The sequence below is a fragment of the Macrobrachium rosenbergii genome, chromosome 4 (assembly GCF_040412425.1).
Source record: "Macrobrachium rosenbergii isolate ZJJX-2024 chromosome 4, ASM4041242v1, whole genome shotgun sequence".
Classification (NCBI taxonomy): Eukaryota; Metazoa; Arthropoda; class Malacostraca; order Decapoda; family Palaemonidae; genus Macrobrachium; species Macrobrachium rosenbergii.
The window spans coordinates 4,050,001-4,068,331 of record NC_089744.1 but is presented as its reverse complement, the minus strand read 5'-3'; the positions used below and the strand labels follow the sequence as shown (position 1 = coordinate 4,068,331).

General features: G+C 37.0%; 1 protein-coding gene across 4 annotated transcripts in view; it reads right to left on the bottom strand.

Annotated features, from left to right (window-relative positions):
* The window catches only part of LOC136829995 (vesicle-associated membrane protein 7-like), a 140,033-nt gene that overhangs the window by 52,308 nt on the left and 69,394 nt on the right, over window positions 1-18,331 (bottom strand). Inside the window, exons 3-4 of one of the 4 annotated variants that reach the window (XM_067089201.1) lie at window positions 7,324-7,486; window positions 6,917-7,107 (exon numbers count right to left, since the gene is read on the bottom strand). Coding sequence is in view for 2 of the 4 variants with exons in the window: in XM_067089180.1 (XP_066945281.1) it covers window positions 1,624-1,642 (19 nt within the window). In the remaining 2 variants the exon portion in view is untranslated. Of the gene's footprint in view, window positions 1-1,623; window positions 2,398-5,265; window positions 5,523-6,916; window positions 7,108-7,303; window positions 7,487-18,331 lie in introns of those variants that run through there. The other 3 variants (XM_067089210.1, XM_067089184.1, XM_067089180.1) reach the window with 3 other exon arrangements.

Genomic DNA, 18,331 nt, shown 5'->3' with positions numbered 1-18,331 from the left:
ACACTACGTTGTCTTTGATTCTAAGCTTCTATATCAGTTTTAAGATATGCCGATTGTTTATGATATGCAATCGGTACTATGCCAACTTACATATGATTGCAATTGAAGATAGAAACTAGGGTACTAAACAGAGTTAAGGAAACATACACAAGAAAGCAATATGGGGTCACAGATAACAATAAAATATGTCAACAAGCTATTTCAGTATGTAAATAACATTCTTCAAAACAAAAACATAGTTCGTGGAAAAATGCAATTTCTACAAATACCAGTACAAAACTACCTGTTTGTAAAAAATCTAACAGCTTGTTTTACTCTTGAATCCTTAAGAATAAAGCTTTTCAACAGTTCGTCCATCTTAAAAAGACCATCGCTCAAATTCATGTTAGCAAAAGAACTAATTAGGCATCCTTCGACCAACAATCCGCCGTGCACTGAAGAACTCTTAAAAACTACTCTAGCTTAATTCCAATCTGTTGGGTGTTCAGAGTCTCTTACGTGACAAAAAATGGCGCTTGAGTTTTTTGCAGCCTGTACGTTACATTTATGTCGTGTGACTCTCTTACTTAGTTCCTTCAGATTGTCCAATATATATTGTATATATATATATATATATATATATATATATATATATATATATATATATATATATATATATATATATATATATATATATATATATTGGACAATTTGTGTTTATATATTTTTGTGTGTTGTATGTATAAAGTGGTGCATCCGTATTCACATCTAAAACTCCTTAAATCTTTTGTTCTGATTCTTAGAACAACAAAATTTCATCATTACTTGAAGTCCCCAGCTATAGGAGAGGTATATGTTAAAAGGTCAACAGCATACTCACGAAACATTAAAATAGGTACACGGAGTTTCAGATACATAAGAATTCTTTGGCATTTGTGGATGGCAAAATCCTAAGTATATCCTGCATTCAAGACTTCTGCGCTACATGACAACACTACGTAATGTACTTGTTATATCTCTGTTATATTTCTGTTCTCAGAAAGGGCAAAAGGTCGAGTACCTTTTGTGAGGTGAACAACGCGAAATACCTCCACCTTAATTTGGTGGTGGGTTAAAGGCATCCCGACCTGAAAAAATGTCATAGGTATCTAGGGATTAGATGAATGAGAGACATCATAACGACCTCTCTCTCTCTCTCTCTCTCTCTCTCTCTCTCTCTCTGTGCGCCTATAATCAAGCACGTCATAATCACACTGACTTACTATTCAAAGCCTCATGTCGCCGTGGACTTTCTGCCTCCCAAAGCTCGTTACTGATAATCGAGGTCATCGCATAATCCAATTATCAACCTCTAATGGTCTCTTTGCAAGTGGATGTACCCACAGGTGTTCATTACCCAAGAAAATATCTAAATGAATTTTACGCTCTTACCCTGCTACCGATTTTTCTTTTTGAATCGGCGCAAATATAGAAAAAAATGGTGTCAATCCTACCAGTAGAAGTACAATATTGACTACAGTGGGAAATACTTTCATAAAAATGGCTTTAAATCAAAAGCAAAAAATGTGATAGAAAAAGGACGACTGTCTTATCTAGCTACCCACGTACAATAATCTGGGCAGTGAAAAATGGTGTGATGCTTACCCACGCAATATAACAACATTTTGGAGAGAAGACCTGCCAAAAGGAATATTTCTTGAATTGTCGTCGCGACTCTCGTAAAGTAGTGGACGGATGAAATGCTTGTGATTCAAGCTTCGCTAAAGACCAAACGTTCGAACGACCTAGGCAGGTTCAAAATGCCGTCCACGCTATTCATTTAATTTAACATTGACTCGGGAAGAGGGTATCTGATAAAACGAGACTCCATCTTCAGACTCTATAAGGATAGGAGACAATGTTCATGACCTTGTAAATCGAATCTACTCATGACTTCAAACGTTTTACATGGACAGTTTGTAATAAGTGGGAATACGATATAAATGACAGTGTAATGTGAACCTGGGGTACTGCTAATAATGTCTGAATGCTTCGAAGAAAATGAAAACGAATCGTACCACATCGTACATCTTTCAGCATCACATTGAAGGGAGTATTCAAATGTGTTATTTCAATGCTTTATGATCTTTCAAGACCAGTAAATACAATATAGAGCACAACAAATTCCCTGTAGTCAGCTACGTCTTTAGATTCCCCCCCCCTCCTTTCTTTGAAGTTTGTCTTCCATAACTGCACAAAAAGGGCGACCACTTTTAAAATTACCCAGTTACGTAATTCGTTACTGAATAGCAGATCGTAGCACCGCGGGAACTTCAGTTATATCTTGACTCGCGAATTCATAAAAAGAAAGTCATTAGAAATTCAATTAGCGGAGCGATGGACGAGTGAACCGGCTAAGTGACAATCGTGCCGACAAACTGACACCTTAAAAGGCGAGCGTCATCAAAAGTTTTCCTGCAATGACTCCTAATTGTGGGTGGAGCTTCCTTCCGAAAGTGGGAGGAGTCAAAAGACGCCTTCTACCAACACAGACCTTTGGTAAATATTTCACAAGACGGTTGTTGATTTGTTTACACAGAAGATACCGTTATTTAACATTCCTCGCTTTTAAATGCTAAAATTGTGATGTCAAATGCTTCTGCAAGGCCCAAAAATTTTAATGTAATATTTAATGGCTGCTTGCGATCGTGTTTCAACGAAATATATACAGTTCTCAGTTTCCTCTGGTATTACGCATTCATTCAAAAGGACGAAACTGCAAATCGTAGATATTTTTAAGACTGAGGAAAAATAATAACAAAATAATAACACAACGGGGTTCATTTTGGCTGCAAGTTGTATACACCATCGAAAGTAACAAACAGTTATTATAATTATATATTATCTGTTCTGATTTTCTTTAAGATTTCATTTTATCTAAAATAAAATCATGAAAAATGTGAAGTAATAAATACAAAAGCTTCATAAACAATCTAAAGATTATTTTTGTAAACTGCCGTTTTGCCACTAGTCTTGAGAGAGAGAGAGAGAGAGAGAGAGAGAGAGAGAGAGAGAGAGAGAGAGAGAGGGTGGGGAGGGGAGAGTAATATATACACATGACAAGATTAATTATATCTCGGGAAAACATTATTTTTGTAAAGACTCATGTTTTGTCAAAGGAGAGAGAGAGAGAGAGAGAGAGAGAGAGAGAGAGAGAGAGAGAGAGAGAGAGAGAGAGAGAGGGTGGGGAGGGGAGAGTAATATATACACATGACAAGATTAATTATATCTCGGGAAAACATTATTTTTGTAAAGACTCATGTTTTGTCAAAGGAGAGAGAGAGAGAGAGAGAGAGAGAGAGAGAGAGAGAGAGAGAGAGAGAGAGAGAGAGAGAGAGAGAGAGTGGGAAGAGGTGGCTGTAATATCCGTATGCAACAATATAAAAATATCTCGGGACCAAAAATATTATGTGAAAATTCATATTTTGTCATTCGTCTTCAGAGAGAGAGAGAGAGAGAGAGAGAGAGAGAGAGAGAGAGAGAGAGAGAGAGAGAGAGAGAGAGAGAGAGAGAAGAGTAATATACATATACGACAATATCAAAATATCTCGCAACAGAAAATTATTTTTGTGAAAATTCGTGTTTTGTAAATTGTCTTGAGAGAGAGAAAGAAGAGTAATATACAGACATGATAATATCAAAATGTTTTATCAAAGTCAAGAGAGAGAGAGAGAGAGAGAGAGAGAGAGAGAGAGAGAGAGAGAGAGAGAGAGAGAGAGAGAGAGAGAGAGAGAGTAATATATGTAGTACGTGACGATATGAAAATACCTCTGAACAAAAACCTATTTTTGTAAAAATTCCTGTTTTGCCAGTCGCCTTGAGAGAGAGAGAGAGAGAGAGAGAGAGAGAGAGAGAGAGAGAGAGAGAGAGAGAGAGAGAGAGTAATATACATACACGACAATAATCAGACATCGCTGAGCAAAAAAATTATTTTTTTGTAAAATATCGCGTGTTGTCAGTAGTCGAGAGAGAGAGAGAGAGAGAGAGAGAGAGAGAGAGAGAGAGAGAGAGAGAGAGAGTAATGTACATACACGACAATGTTCAAATACCGCTGAGATTAAACTAACCCAAACATTTCTATCAATTTAACACTGGTTATTCGTAAAAACAAGAACGATTTAAAATAATTCTTTAAAGTAATCATTTTTTTTTTTTTGGCCTCTAAGCCAGAGCAGACATACGAAAGAGATTCGTACTTAACTCGTCATAGTGATAGCTGGAGCTCAGGGTCAAAGGAGTCAGACAGGAAAGATGTATATATTCCCTTATCCAGTCGCTTCGTGGAGACTCACTAAACAATAGCTGATAATAACATCATGTGACTGATATGTCATCTCCAAACACACAGTGCCACTTCCCAGGGGAAGTTATGCGTTGTTACGAATGAAGAGAGGGGTGTTTGTACAATTACACACACAAATATATATATATATATATATATATATATATATATATATATATATATATATATATATATATATATATATATGTATATGTATATGTATATGTATATATTATATAAGAATTTTTATCGCAACACCGTGAAATTTTTATATTAACAAACATGAACCTTCAAGTGTCATTTACTACCCAATTCACTCTACTTTGGAAGTAGACCGAAGTGGATATTAAACGACATTTGTAGCTTAACGTTTGTGTATATATATATATATATATATATATATATATATATATATATATATATATATATATATATATATATATATATATATATATATATATATATATATATATATATATATATATATATATATATATATATGCCTTCAATCGAACGCCTCTTGCCAATTATGAAGCAAGATATACTGATAACGAATATGTCTGTGATATTTTCAAGGTCACACAGCCGGAACACACCAACCAGTTTTCACAGCCAACGTTCAGTTTTTCATACTGTAGTAAGAATTTCTATAACATTCCGCACCTATTGAATTTGAGATGACAGTGTTGAAGCAGGCCTAAAATTGCAGAATGGAACCGCGCAGTTAAAACATGAAAAAAACACCTGTCTCTAGATATAACTTGCATTATATTTTCATGTTTACAAGAATTTTTCACAAGATAGGAAGAGAACCCGACTGAAATTTACTGGCAGGTATTCATGAATGGAAATCTAACTGGCTCGTGTATAATGGACACAATTTTCATTTTATTTAGATATTCAAGCAGAATATAACCAAAGTCACGTGGGAAAACTGAACTTGGGATAAAGAACTGATACTCTACCCATTTTGGAAGCCTGAAACGAATCCTGCGAATGATTCCCGGAGAACGCTGCCTCACCCACTCAACCACAGCCAAGCATACAATGGGATTTCAGAGCTATGAAATGGCGCCCCGATTACAAAAAGAGTGCCGTATCAGATTCCACGGTATCACACACACACATGACGATAAACATGCAGATATGTCGTGTCAATAACTGAACACGATTTTCCTCTCCGAATGTACACAGCGCCTTCTGTCGCGTCCAAAGACAAACTAGTCCGCTTGAGACAGGGAAGGACACTTGTACTTGAAAGGCTAGTTGCTGGGAGTCATACCGCTAAAATAAACTGACAGAGTCAGAGTTGCCGTCTAAGAGATCGGTATTGACAACGGCAACCTAATTCCTTCTCATACTTGAATGTCAGGGAATTTGCATAAGTGCATAATCATGTATGAATATTTTTCATCCCAAACAGTACAATAAAATCTTGAACATGTGCGTCTATAAATAATCGTATGAAAAATAAATAAATAAAGAGAGAGAGAGAGAGAGAGAGAGAGAGAGAGAGAGAGAGAGAGAGAGAGAGAGAGAGAGTTAAGGGAAAACAGCTTCCTATCTAAAAGGAAAAAGACTATGTTGCCTGCGAAACAAATAATCTTCATGCCATTCTAACAACTGACAGAACTACGCATGCGTGAGTATATTGTATGGACCACATGGTAACATTTGGGTTGCTTGAAATAGTCTGTCATATAACGCACTGACAGCTTTAGGTTTGATGCTTCACACATGCAGTCTAAATCCCATGACAGACTCACAAACACACTCACGCGCAAAGGGCTTTAGTGGTTGGTAACGTGTGCCTCCTTTCCACGGATGGTATTCACATTCTTACAAAAGTTTTATTTTGTAACGCTGAACTAGATAATTTTTTTTTTTTTACAGTTTATTATTGGAATATACTATCTTTTTTCACGTGACTAGTTGATCGTATGACTGTTTTCACTTACAGCACATGAACTAAAATTGCACTTGATACTTGTGCATATCTTACACATTTTTTTATGCCGTTTTATTCTCTTACCCAATGTTTTTCCAGATTGACCAATGTCAACAGGACTCTTACATGTAATTTGATATACACTTCCTTTAGTGCTGTCAGGAGGGTTCTTCATTAGTGCTTTTTTCATTGTATTATTGTCCTTCAACGTTCCACATAGTTAAAATCTACGAAAGGGGGACAATTAAGAGGTAGGAAAATAGAATGGATGTTATCGGTTGATCTTGTGAAATGTACGTCATATAGCTCTTTTAAAATAGGAGGTTTGGAATCCCAGTACAGGAAATATTAAGATGGATATACCTCGCTCCTTTCATTTACAAATACTCATCTCAAGCGTGTTGTACGTCAAGGTAAAAATAAAGTACACGTAAATTCGAGTACTTGTGATTGGACACAGTCAGGTTCAATTTTCAACTCTTCCTTAAAACGATCAAACGAGTAGGTTCCTCTCTTCTCTCATTGATTTAATGAAATGGGAAATGAAATGATCTTTCTGTCTCGAACGATTACCAGCACGCGGAAAATTCATACGGCAAAGATATAAGAAAAAAAACAGTTCAGCCCCCCCCCCTCTCCCCGAAAACACAAACCAGATCATTACTTACCAGTAACGAAAAGAACGAAACGACAAAAGCAGAAGCAGAGCACAGCCCCCTCTCACTTGAAGACAAAAGACGTGCGCCTAAGATGTCCGCTCAGCAATCACTGACATCAAACACATGACTTTCAGCCAACGAGCTTGTTCTTTTTCTCCTTGTTCTTTGTCTTCGTCGTCACTCTTCTTGGCACATGTAGTCTTCAAAGGCGTTGGGGAAGAGAATATAGTGTCTAACATCGTGAAATTCCATCGCAAAAAAAGGTAAATGAATCTTAATAGTACTAGAAACTGTTTCATAGAATTCAAACGGTTACATCAAGCATGTGCATAAATATATAACGTTCATTTAGCAAGAACATATAATAAATAAATAATAAAGAGCATTAACGCGTACAAACGGAGTCATATCCTCACTTGGTTTCCGGGACTTGAACTTCGAAGGATGAGTCAGCACGGGATGTGTTATCATGAGATGATGTAGTTACAAGTACCGGCAGTGTAATTGTGCTTTGTACAGTTAGCATAAGACAGCGAAGGAGCTCAGAGCGCAGGCATTCTCTATTCATCGTCACGACGTCTGTCAATATTAACGTCTACATGAAATTTACATAATCATTTCCCTACGTGCCTAGGCGTGAGTATATAAAGGATACAAACAGGCGGTTGCAAGCGTTCTCAGAACAACTAGTTTAATCAAGTATAACACTTCAGGTTGTTATTTTATCATGCGTCAAGTCAGAAAGACCTGATGAATACCAAGATAAGAGCTACTAAAATTATGGCATTAAAATAGGGCATAATTTGTAGGAAGTTGATATAGACTTTCACTGAAAGGATACAAGATTGATAACCTGTCAAGTTCAGTGAAAGCATAAGGAGGTGTATCCATTTCGACTATTTAGCAGAACGCTGCTAAGAAAAGTTAGCACCGATGTTACTGTAAATAATACTATCGTTGTAAAATCAGAACACTGCTATTGCTGAAATCGCTTCGATTTCCGTACCAAATTCCGATCTCTGGAGTTTAGCAACTATTCGGAAAGTCCGCTGGCTTTAGCATTCTCTGAGCCACTGAGCTACTGGTGTAGTGATGGATGAAACTGAGAGAAAAAAAAATTTGAAATTAAAAGAGAGATTGAAAACACAGTGAAGGAGCCTGACATAAGGGTGGAAAAACTTTAAAAATAAAAAAAGATTATCCACAAAAGTCTGAATGACAAAATGCATCACTGACGTTAAAAGCGTTAACAAGAGCATCGCTGCGGCGATGAAATTTGTCTTGGTAGTGGCGACATCTCTCCAATACTGTGACAACATTATGTCGCTGTCTTCAAAAACAGCTAGCTAATGATGGTGATAATTATCAAAGCAGTAGGGATATTAGTAACAGTTTTAGAGACGTGCTTCAGAACGCAGCAGATTCTCGCGAATGAACAAAAATAAAAAAAAAAAAAATTCCTTATGAGATAGGCGTAAAAAGCTCTTCATCTGTGTATGGCCAATCTCTCTACTGTAATACTTTGGCTGTGTAAAAAAAAAAAAAAAAATGCCCTCCACGAACGACAGGCTTGAATGGAACGAGAGGTAGGGGTGGCTGAACTTGGGGAAGATAGTCAAGGAAGAGGAGGTCGAATGCGAAGACCCTTGGAGGGAGATTAGAATGCTTTTTGAAGAAGAGCCAAAGTGGAGACCAAAAGGATGACTTTAAAATGAGGATGAGAGGCGGAAGGATGGAGGAAACAAATGAAGGACACAGAAAAGAAAAACAAGAGAACAAGAGGGGAAAGGAAGGAAAAAGATGTGGTAACTGGTGAAAAAAAAGGAGTAAATGTTAAGAAGCGTATTACATTCGAAAATGTAATACAAAATTATATAAATAAAAAAAAACATACGACCTTACGGACAACGCTTTAAGCGACGAAAACCCGTCAGGAGGAAATTGACTTAAGATTTGATATCCAAATCGGGTTTATTTCTGAACAAGAGAATCACTAGAATTCCCCCACCCATTTCCCGCCCCCCCCCCCCAAAACCCCGGCCATCCTCCCGACCCCCTACTGCGTTCCTACCCAGGAAAGTCTAATTTTCGATTTATCAATGGTTACGTAAGAGAGATATTGCCTATTCCATGGTTCCTCTTCGACACTTCTTTCTTTTCAGGCTTCTCTTTGAGCTGAGGAGGTTTTCCAGGTTACTGAAATGATTTTCGGATGAACAGATTTCGCAGTGAGGTTTTAAATGAAACTCCGGTTTTTACTCTGGCAATATAAGCACAAAAAAGGGACGTGGGGATGACGATCAAGCAGTGATACAATTTTAGTGGCTATTGGTCAGTGCTTTAAGAGAATCTGATCAACTATATGCTTGCTCGCAATGAGAACGTCCAGAGCTATCGTTTCAGTTTTTGCACTTTTCTTAATGGAAAGAGACCATTAAATTGCAGATTTATAATAAACACGGCCGCACACACACACACACACACACACACACACACATATATATATATATATATATATATATATATATATATATATATATATATATATATATATATATAGTATGTATATATAAACTGTATATATACATACATACATACATACATACATACATACATACATACATACACACACACATATATATATATATATATATATATATATATATATATATATATATATATATATATATATATATATATATATATATATACCAACTCGTTCGTCAAGCAACGTTGGTTTGTTCGGTACTTGGATGGTGGTCACGAAGAAATGCCAGAGGCCATAAGTACATAGTAATCCCCTCGACAGTCCTTGGATAAAAGGTGAGGTTAGCAACTTCATCCCAAAATGTTCTCAGCGCTTTATAATAAAAGCTCATGATACATGAGAAAAGGGTTAATACTTTTAGGACGCGTTTGTACCTGCTAAAGGTGCTCTATTCAGTATTAACAGCTGATCAGTGACTCAAAGACTGTGGCGGTACTGCAAATGGTCGACGAGACGGACTGTCAAATAGCTCTAACTAACCGCGAGCAACTGTGGAAGTGAAAGAGAGTGATGATGCAGAAAGGAAAACAGGACCGTGGATTTTGTCGATGCAATGTACCAGCTTCCACTTTTTATGAGCTCTTTGTTGGGTGAGTCGGTAGAGCTGCGGACTGTCACTCGATAGGCCGGAGTTCAATTCCCCGGCCGGCTGAGAAAGAGTTAGAGGAATTTATTTCTGGTGATAGAAATTCATTTCTCGTCATAATGTGGTTCGGATTCCACAATAAGCTGTAGGTCCCGTTGCTAAGTAACCAATTGGTTCTTAGCCTCGTAAAATAAGTCTAATCCTTCGGGCCAGCCCTAGGAGAGCTGTTAATCAGCTCAGTGGTCTGGTAAAACTAAGGTATACTTTTTTTCCCCTTTTATGAACAGAAGTTTATAAGTCGCATTTCAAGACAAACCGGGATGGTTTCACGGACGGAATTCAGGGTAAGCAAATGTATATTAAGACACGGCATGACACTTCGCATAACCTTAAGCATACTCATTTTAAGAAATATACAATTTAACGAGGAATGTCAATGGATGCTAAGTTAAGTATACCTTAGTTTAACCAGACCACTGAGCTGATTAACAGCTCTCCTAGGGCTGGCCCGAAGGATTAGACTTATTTTACGAGGCTAAGAACCAACTGGTTACCTAGCAACGGGACCTACAGCTTATTATGGAATCCGAACCACATTATGACGAGAAATGACTTTCTATCAACAGAAATAAATTCCTCTAATTCTTCATTGGCCGGTCGGAGACTCGAACGCTGGGCCAACAGCGTGCTAGCCGAGAGCTCTAACCACCCATCCAATGAAGAACTGTCAATGGATGCGGTCGCCCAACGTTCACTTTCGACGATAACACCATAACCTATATTTGAGGACAATTACGAAAGTTATAAGGTTCTGGAAAGCCATTGTTGATCTGGCATGACGTTTCTTACCAAAAATTCACAAAAGCATAAAAGTATATTAAAAATTTTAATGGACTGGAAATATATATAGATGTACTTATTCACTCATTCTATTTTTGTTATGCGTTTTCTTATCTGTGGTTATTCTAGGTTACTTTATCCTTCTTTACCCTCTTAGCCACGTAAAAATAAGTCTAATCCTTCGGGCCAGCCCTAGGAGAGCTGTTAACCAGCCCAGTGGTCTGGTTAAACTAAGATATAGGCTACTTAACTTTTAACTTTTCACTCTGCAGTCAGGCAAGTTAATGCCCGTTGGACTTGTTCAGTAATAATAATAATAATAATAATAATAATAATAATAATAATAATAATATAATAATAATAATAATAATATAATAATAATAATAATAATGAACGTGTGAAAAAAAGATCATAAATACTAATCAGTCTCTCTTTCTCTAGAAATGTATTAGGTAACAATGTCGCAAGACGAGGAATTCTGCTTCCTTCTGTCCAAATCCCACTTCTCTTCAAGATACTGGTTTTCCTTAATTAGCGGCTTCCATTACCTCCCATTCGGGGTTGTTTCTCCTTATTTCTGGGAAACTTCGTATTTTAACTCCCATGCAAGTGGAATTACTTGTCGAATCTAATCATGTAAAACGCGATGTCGGTATCCTGACTAATTTGACTCGGGTAATTTTTAATAAGTTTCCAGACCTGCTCACTAGGTACGTATGCGAGTATGCATGAGAGAGAGAGAGAGAGAGAGAGAGAGAGAGAGAGAGAGAGAGAGAGAGAGAGAGAGAAGGCAGATATCAGGATCTCTTTCCTCCCGGATATATGATATTGATTTATCACATAATCAGCGCATGCACACGCACAAATTAAAACCGCACTCTGATTTTCTTTCTAATGTTACTGAATTTCTTTTTCACGTCTCATTTTTCGGGACGTGTTAAGAAGTACGAAATTGTCTCCTCGTACAGAGCTAAAGTTTTGTTTTTTGAAATCTTTTCGAAGGGAGAATGTGTTATTAGCGATTACGTCATAAATAAAAGTAAAAATCAGTCTGTCTAGTAGTACTGGTGTAATTTGGTAGTTGTTTAAAATGGGAAGACTTACCAGAGGAGAATCCCACAGAAGCACCACTGGCGCGGATGTGTTCAATAGACAGTCCCAATTCATTACTGTTTTCGAAATAATGTTCTGAGGAATTTAAACTTTTGCTTCCCGACAGACCTCATTTCTACGGTATTTAATGGGTTCCATTATCAAGGTTCAAAGAAACTTCTTCTCCACACCACTATGCCTTTTGGCTACGTCACAAGGTGCGGACAGTTTGCATTACTGTGAGACGAGTAAGACCATGCGTAACTTTCAGCATCGCAAAACTTACACGGAGAGTATGATATTCACATTTAATTTTCTTCTCTTTTTTTTTAGAAATTTGTAACGTGTGTTAAGCTGAAGAGAAGGATGAAGTACCTGGCGGAGAACTTTGGGCATGGGCAGCCTACCACGCAAGGAAGAAGGTTGAAAAGGCAAGAACCTGGCAATCTGATTACTACTCCCACACTTCTTCGGTGGAAATCATCCGCCATGACACGAGCGCCAGGCAGACTGGACTGAGGGCAACAAATCACAAGTAAGTGCCCGCCATTACACTATACCGTCCACTGTTTGCTCTTGTCAAAGGGACAGTTTGGATCTTGCCAAATAAACATAAGGAGAAACGTTTCATCTCACTTGCAGGTTGTACGTACATATTCAGTTGGGAAGTATTTGAAATGCTGAACTTGTATAAGGCCAGGTGGTAGTATCTGGTACAGCTAAATCTTTTCTCAAGGTTTCAAAATGTCACTGACGTAAGGGGAGTTCTCTAGCCATGCGCTTGTGCCTTCTCTGTTTTATGAAGTGAGCTTGTGAAAAAAAAGAAACAAATTTTAAAACACGTTTTTATTAAAATGTTCTAAAAAGTAAAAAATGATTTTTTTTGAGACACACCAGGATTTTCTTACAATTAATCATGGGTACAAAAATAAAAGCGTGGGCGCCAAGCATGGAAGGAATGCTACAAAATATATATATATTTATTTTCTTGTAGCATTTCCTTCCATGTTTGGCACCCACTCATTTATTTTTGTAGACGTGATTAAGTGTAAGAAAATCCTGGTGTCTCAAAAAATAATTTTTTATTTTTTAGTGCATTTTAACAAAAGTGTGTTTTAAAGATAAAATTTGTATATATTTTTTGTTTTATACTTTTCAGTCTTGACAGAAATGTAACCGATTTATGATTGTAACTAAAAAAAAAATTGAACGTGGTCGCCTGTCGAGCCAAAGAAGGTTTGAGAAATCCTTAGAGTTGTTAACTTATTCTACAGAGTCAAAGAAGGTATGAAAAATCTGAAGAGTTTCACACAAATCCTGAGATACTGGGAGAGGTCGCTGTAGGGTCACTAGAGGTCACTGCTGACCTTCTGATTATGTAAGGTTGTATCGTCACCAGGATTGAGTAACCATGCAAAATTTCAAGTCCATCGGACAAAGGGAACAGGTCGAAAATTGAGTTACAAGTTTTGACCCAAACAGACAGACAAACGCAGAAGTCAAGTTAAATCAAAGCATGTGAAAAAGGACGCCTCAGACGATGAGCCAGTGGGAAAATGGAGCGCTCAAGCGTCCCAAACTCGTTCTCAGTTGGTATTCTGTCTGCTGACCAAACAGGTATTTTGGTGCTTCCCCTTGGATCATCCAGTTTATGTCTAAGACTGACACTTAAAATCTACTCGGCTGTTTATAAAAAATCTCAAGATGAGATTTGTTTGATCAAACTCAGAACAGCTCTAGGAATATCTGAGGAATGCTCATAATATTTTTTTTTTATAGAGAGAATAAGTTTTGCTTTTGCAACGCCAAAACATGGTTATGTGACGGTCAGGCCTTTTCTAGGTATGGGTTTAGATACTCCTTACATGTTTCACAGAATAAAAAGCTCGATATCTGACTGAAATATAGTAATATAAGACAAAAGATATTTTCAAAAATCTGCTCCGAAGGGGAAAGATGTTTGTAACCCGGAGAGAAAATATAATCTTTTTCCGAAGTCCACACCCCTTTACTTTGGCTGAGCAATAAATCGTAAAAAAGTTGAACACATGGAGCCTTTATATCTTGAAGTCGGAAAGGTAAAAAAAAAAAAAAACCTAATAAGTGACAATGGGGCGAGGCATCGAAAGAGTGTGTGTGTGTGTGTGTGTGTGTGTGTGTGTGTGTGTGTGTGTGTGTATAGATTGTGGAAGAAGGATCTGGTTTCGGGTTTGTCGTGTCGTAAGTGGCTTTGTTTTCCTCTGGTTACACGAACGAACGAACGCACTCACGCAATAACGTCTACCCTTAGCAGTAGAAGCCGAGAAGACGATACTATACTCTCCCTTTTCACCCGGGTTTCATACACGTATCATTAAACGTAATGACTTCGCTGTTCATTTCATGTAAAATACGGTTGCGCTGAAATTCCCGCCCCCACCTTTTTTTTTTAATTTAATTTCCTCCTTCTGGGTCATATGATCTGCAAATAAATTGCCCCCCCACGTCACCATATATACGTAATTATGACTGATAACTAACGCACATGTACATAAGAAGAGCTGTTTGATATGAAGGAATTTGAAAGTTTGTTCTACCAAACAAAGTCGACTTGAGATCGAATAATTTTACACACACACACACACACACACACACACACACACACACACACACATATATATATATATATATATATATATATATATATATATATATATATATACATATACACACAGTATATACATGTATAAACCCAGCCAGTGGGGACGCCAAGATAGTCCAACCTGCTGCCGGTCTAGCCAACCGAATATGAAAACAATGTCAAAAACTAAATAATGAATCTCGAGTCTATAACGGAATGCAATAGGGCTAGGGCGCATCCCGTAAGCGACGCGCCGCAGTATCCCCTGACAGCAGTGAAAAATATGCGAAGGGCGCCGCAGAAGTCACGACTGCGGCTAAAGAAGTTAGTGAGGAAAAAGGATTGGAAAAAAGAAAGGAAAGATGAGAATTGGAAACTGGAGTGTTGGTAGCCTCACGGGAAAGGCAAGAGAGTTGGTTGATGTCATGCAGAGAGGGAAAATTATGATTCTGTGTATACAAGAGACCAAATGGAAGGGGAAAAGTGCAAGAAAGCTTGGAGAAGGATGTAAAGTTTACTACGCAGGGGAAGATACAAGGAGAAATGGGGTAGGAATTATTCTCCACCCAGATCTGCAGGAGAATGTCACAGAGGTCCAGTGTATCAGTGACAGGCTCATGGGCTTAAAATGTGTGAAAGATAAGAGAGTATGGCATATCATCTCAGCATACGCCCCTCAACAAGGGTGTAGTGAAGAGGGGAAGGAGGAATTCAGAGGAAAATTAGAAGAATATATAGAAAGAGTTCCAAGACGTGAACTATTAGTGTCATCTGGGGACATGAATGCCCATGTGGGTGAGAGTTCTGATGGCTTTGAAGGAATACGTGGAGGAAGTGGTTTTAGAAGAAGAAATACATGCAAATATACGTTGTACACACACACACACACATATATATATATATATATATATATATATATATATATATATATATATATATATATATATATATATATATATATATATATATATATATGTATGTATGTATATACACAGTCACACATACTTATAATATATAAGTAGGCCTACGATTGCACGAAACCAAAGCAGAAACTCATCTTCATCTGAACGGTTTAAGAGATAGGGTACTTGTTCCTCCCCAACCCCCAGCCCCTCCACAGTCCACTCACCTCCCCGCCCCACCAAAACCCGGGGCCCATCATAAGCCCTCAACAACCAATTCATAACACGAAAGCCGCGATAGCTTGCATTAAAAGAATGGACGAGCATCTTAGCATACCGGAATTCCTTGCATCTAATAAGACTGCCAATATTCCAGCAATAAAGTTGTTCGAAGTTTCAGGAATTCAGAAGAGAGAAACTCGGGCCCTTATTTCTTTGTTTATCTCTCGCGGTGGGAACTAACATTAACGGTAATATTTATCTCTCACGATGAAAATCGAAATAATATTAACCTTTTGGTGTATGGCTTATGAGTAAACGTTTTATGATCAGAAGTTGCTTTACTGGCGCTCTATAATGTACCTTACATTCTGAAACTGATTTAAAACAAATGGTACACCAATAACAAATTAAAAATGGTTAGATAATTCTGGAGAGGGTTATTTTCTTTCAGTAATGGAAGGACGTTGAGATTAAATAATTACAAGTTTAACATACATATGAAAGACAGGGTTATTACTGTACATTGTGAAGACTTATCACGAGAGTAAAAGATTTATAATTAATAATAATATTTATAATGGTAACAGCTGCTGAAGCTAATGTCGCATGAGGATAAATAAAAAGGACGATAATGACAAAGACTAAACTACGAGACTAACGGTAGAGGACTGTCAGAATCTAAGGATTAACAAATTACAAAACCTCCAGCACCTTCGTGACATTACTACTGCAGTGAACACAATAACAAGATGACCAACCTCAACATTATGCTTCCATTTGTGCAAGAAACTCTTAACTCTTTCCCAGTCTTTTAGATCTTAAAGATCCTTCGCAAAGAACTTGAAGAAGAAGAAGATGAGGACGTTAGATGGTAGCAAGTATCTCATTCATCGAAAGTGGTTTTTCCGATACCAGTCTCTTATGAAACAGAGAAGGGCCGAAGTGAGTCTCTGTCTCCTTTTTTCCGGTTTCTGTCGAAGTGTGTGTGTGTGTGTGTGTGTGTGTGTGTGTGTGTGTGTGTGTGTGATACGAGAACCTTTCTGAAGGTGAAAGTTATAATAGCTTCGGCGACCCGGAAGGCAGGGGGTTTTCTAGGGTAAGCTCGTCGATTCGGTATTTTCCTCAGTGATGCGTTTTAATGACATTTTCTTCAACAATCACGCGTCAGATCGAGTGTCCCGTTGCATGCACGTTGCCTCTCCGAATGACTAAAAATAATAAAGAATGACTAAAAATGATAAATTTATTCCCCAGTGAAAAGCGTATCACGTACCAAGAGGTCATCGTCACGAAGATGGGATTTGACGAATAGGAAATAATGACGACAGTCAGGATTAATGATTTCGAAACGAAACAGAAATTATTAAATGGCCACACGATCTTTTGGGGGAAAAAACCGGAAAAATTACCCCCCCAAAAAAAAATCAATATTCATGCTTTAATAATGTGTCACAGGGTGACGCTTATTACATTCAGAGGATCAGAAATTTCAAAATATGAAGGTTACGTCTACTTGTATTGCTGAACAAAATCAGTTGCGTTAAATTAACGTTAAGAGAAATAAAAGGCGAATGGTTACTGAGGCTGTGTCCTTGTAAATAATAATAATAATAATAATAATAATAATAATAATAATAATAATAATAATAATAATAATAATAATAATAATAATAATAAAGGAGAAGTTATGTATATGTACATATATTTAAAAATAAATCGATATAGATAGCTTTCGGAAACAAGTTCCCGAAAGCTATCTATATTGATTTATCTTTAAATATATGTACTATACATACAGTATACATAACTGTGGATTTGCTTCTCCATTTTAAGAGTATTTTTTAATAATAATAATAATAATAATAATAATAATAATAATAATAATAATACACATTAGCTCTAATTAAATTACAGATATTTTACACACACACACACACACATGTATATATATATATATATATATATATATATATATATATATATATATATATATATATATATATATATGTATGTATGTATGTATGTATGTATGTATGTATGTATATGAGCTCAGTAACATTTCTCTCAGATCAGTCTTTGTAAAATTAGTTTTCATGCTAGCAAACTCATTTGGTTATCACTTGGAAGCCGAATAGCTGTAATTTATTAGAGTATAGAGTATGTTAAAAATATGTGAACTCTTAGAAGGACCACATTACGACTGACACAAGTATCAAAATACAGGACACCAGCACATTACTGTAACTCATTTACAAAGTTATATCCAACACGAGTGTTGCAAAAATTGAGCAAATCGAATTTCAGTCGACAAACAAACGCAATCATTCTCGGCTTCTAGATAAGGAGAGATAAAACTGAGGTACGCTAAGAGAAAACATGGCTTTTTCAATACTCGTATGAAAACATATGAACAGCGCATGCGCATATGAAAAAACCATATGTGCGTTCTCCAAAGGTTAATCTAACAATACAGAAGAACAATGGACGAACGTGTGCTGCAATGCTGATAGAGAGCGAAAAAGAATACTAGAGATCACAATGCACCCTGGTTTATCGTTAATCAGTATTGGCACACTTCGCAATATAACAGTATCTAACCGAGCACACCACAGAA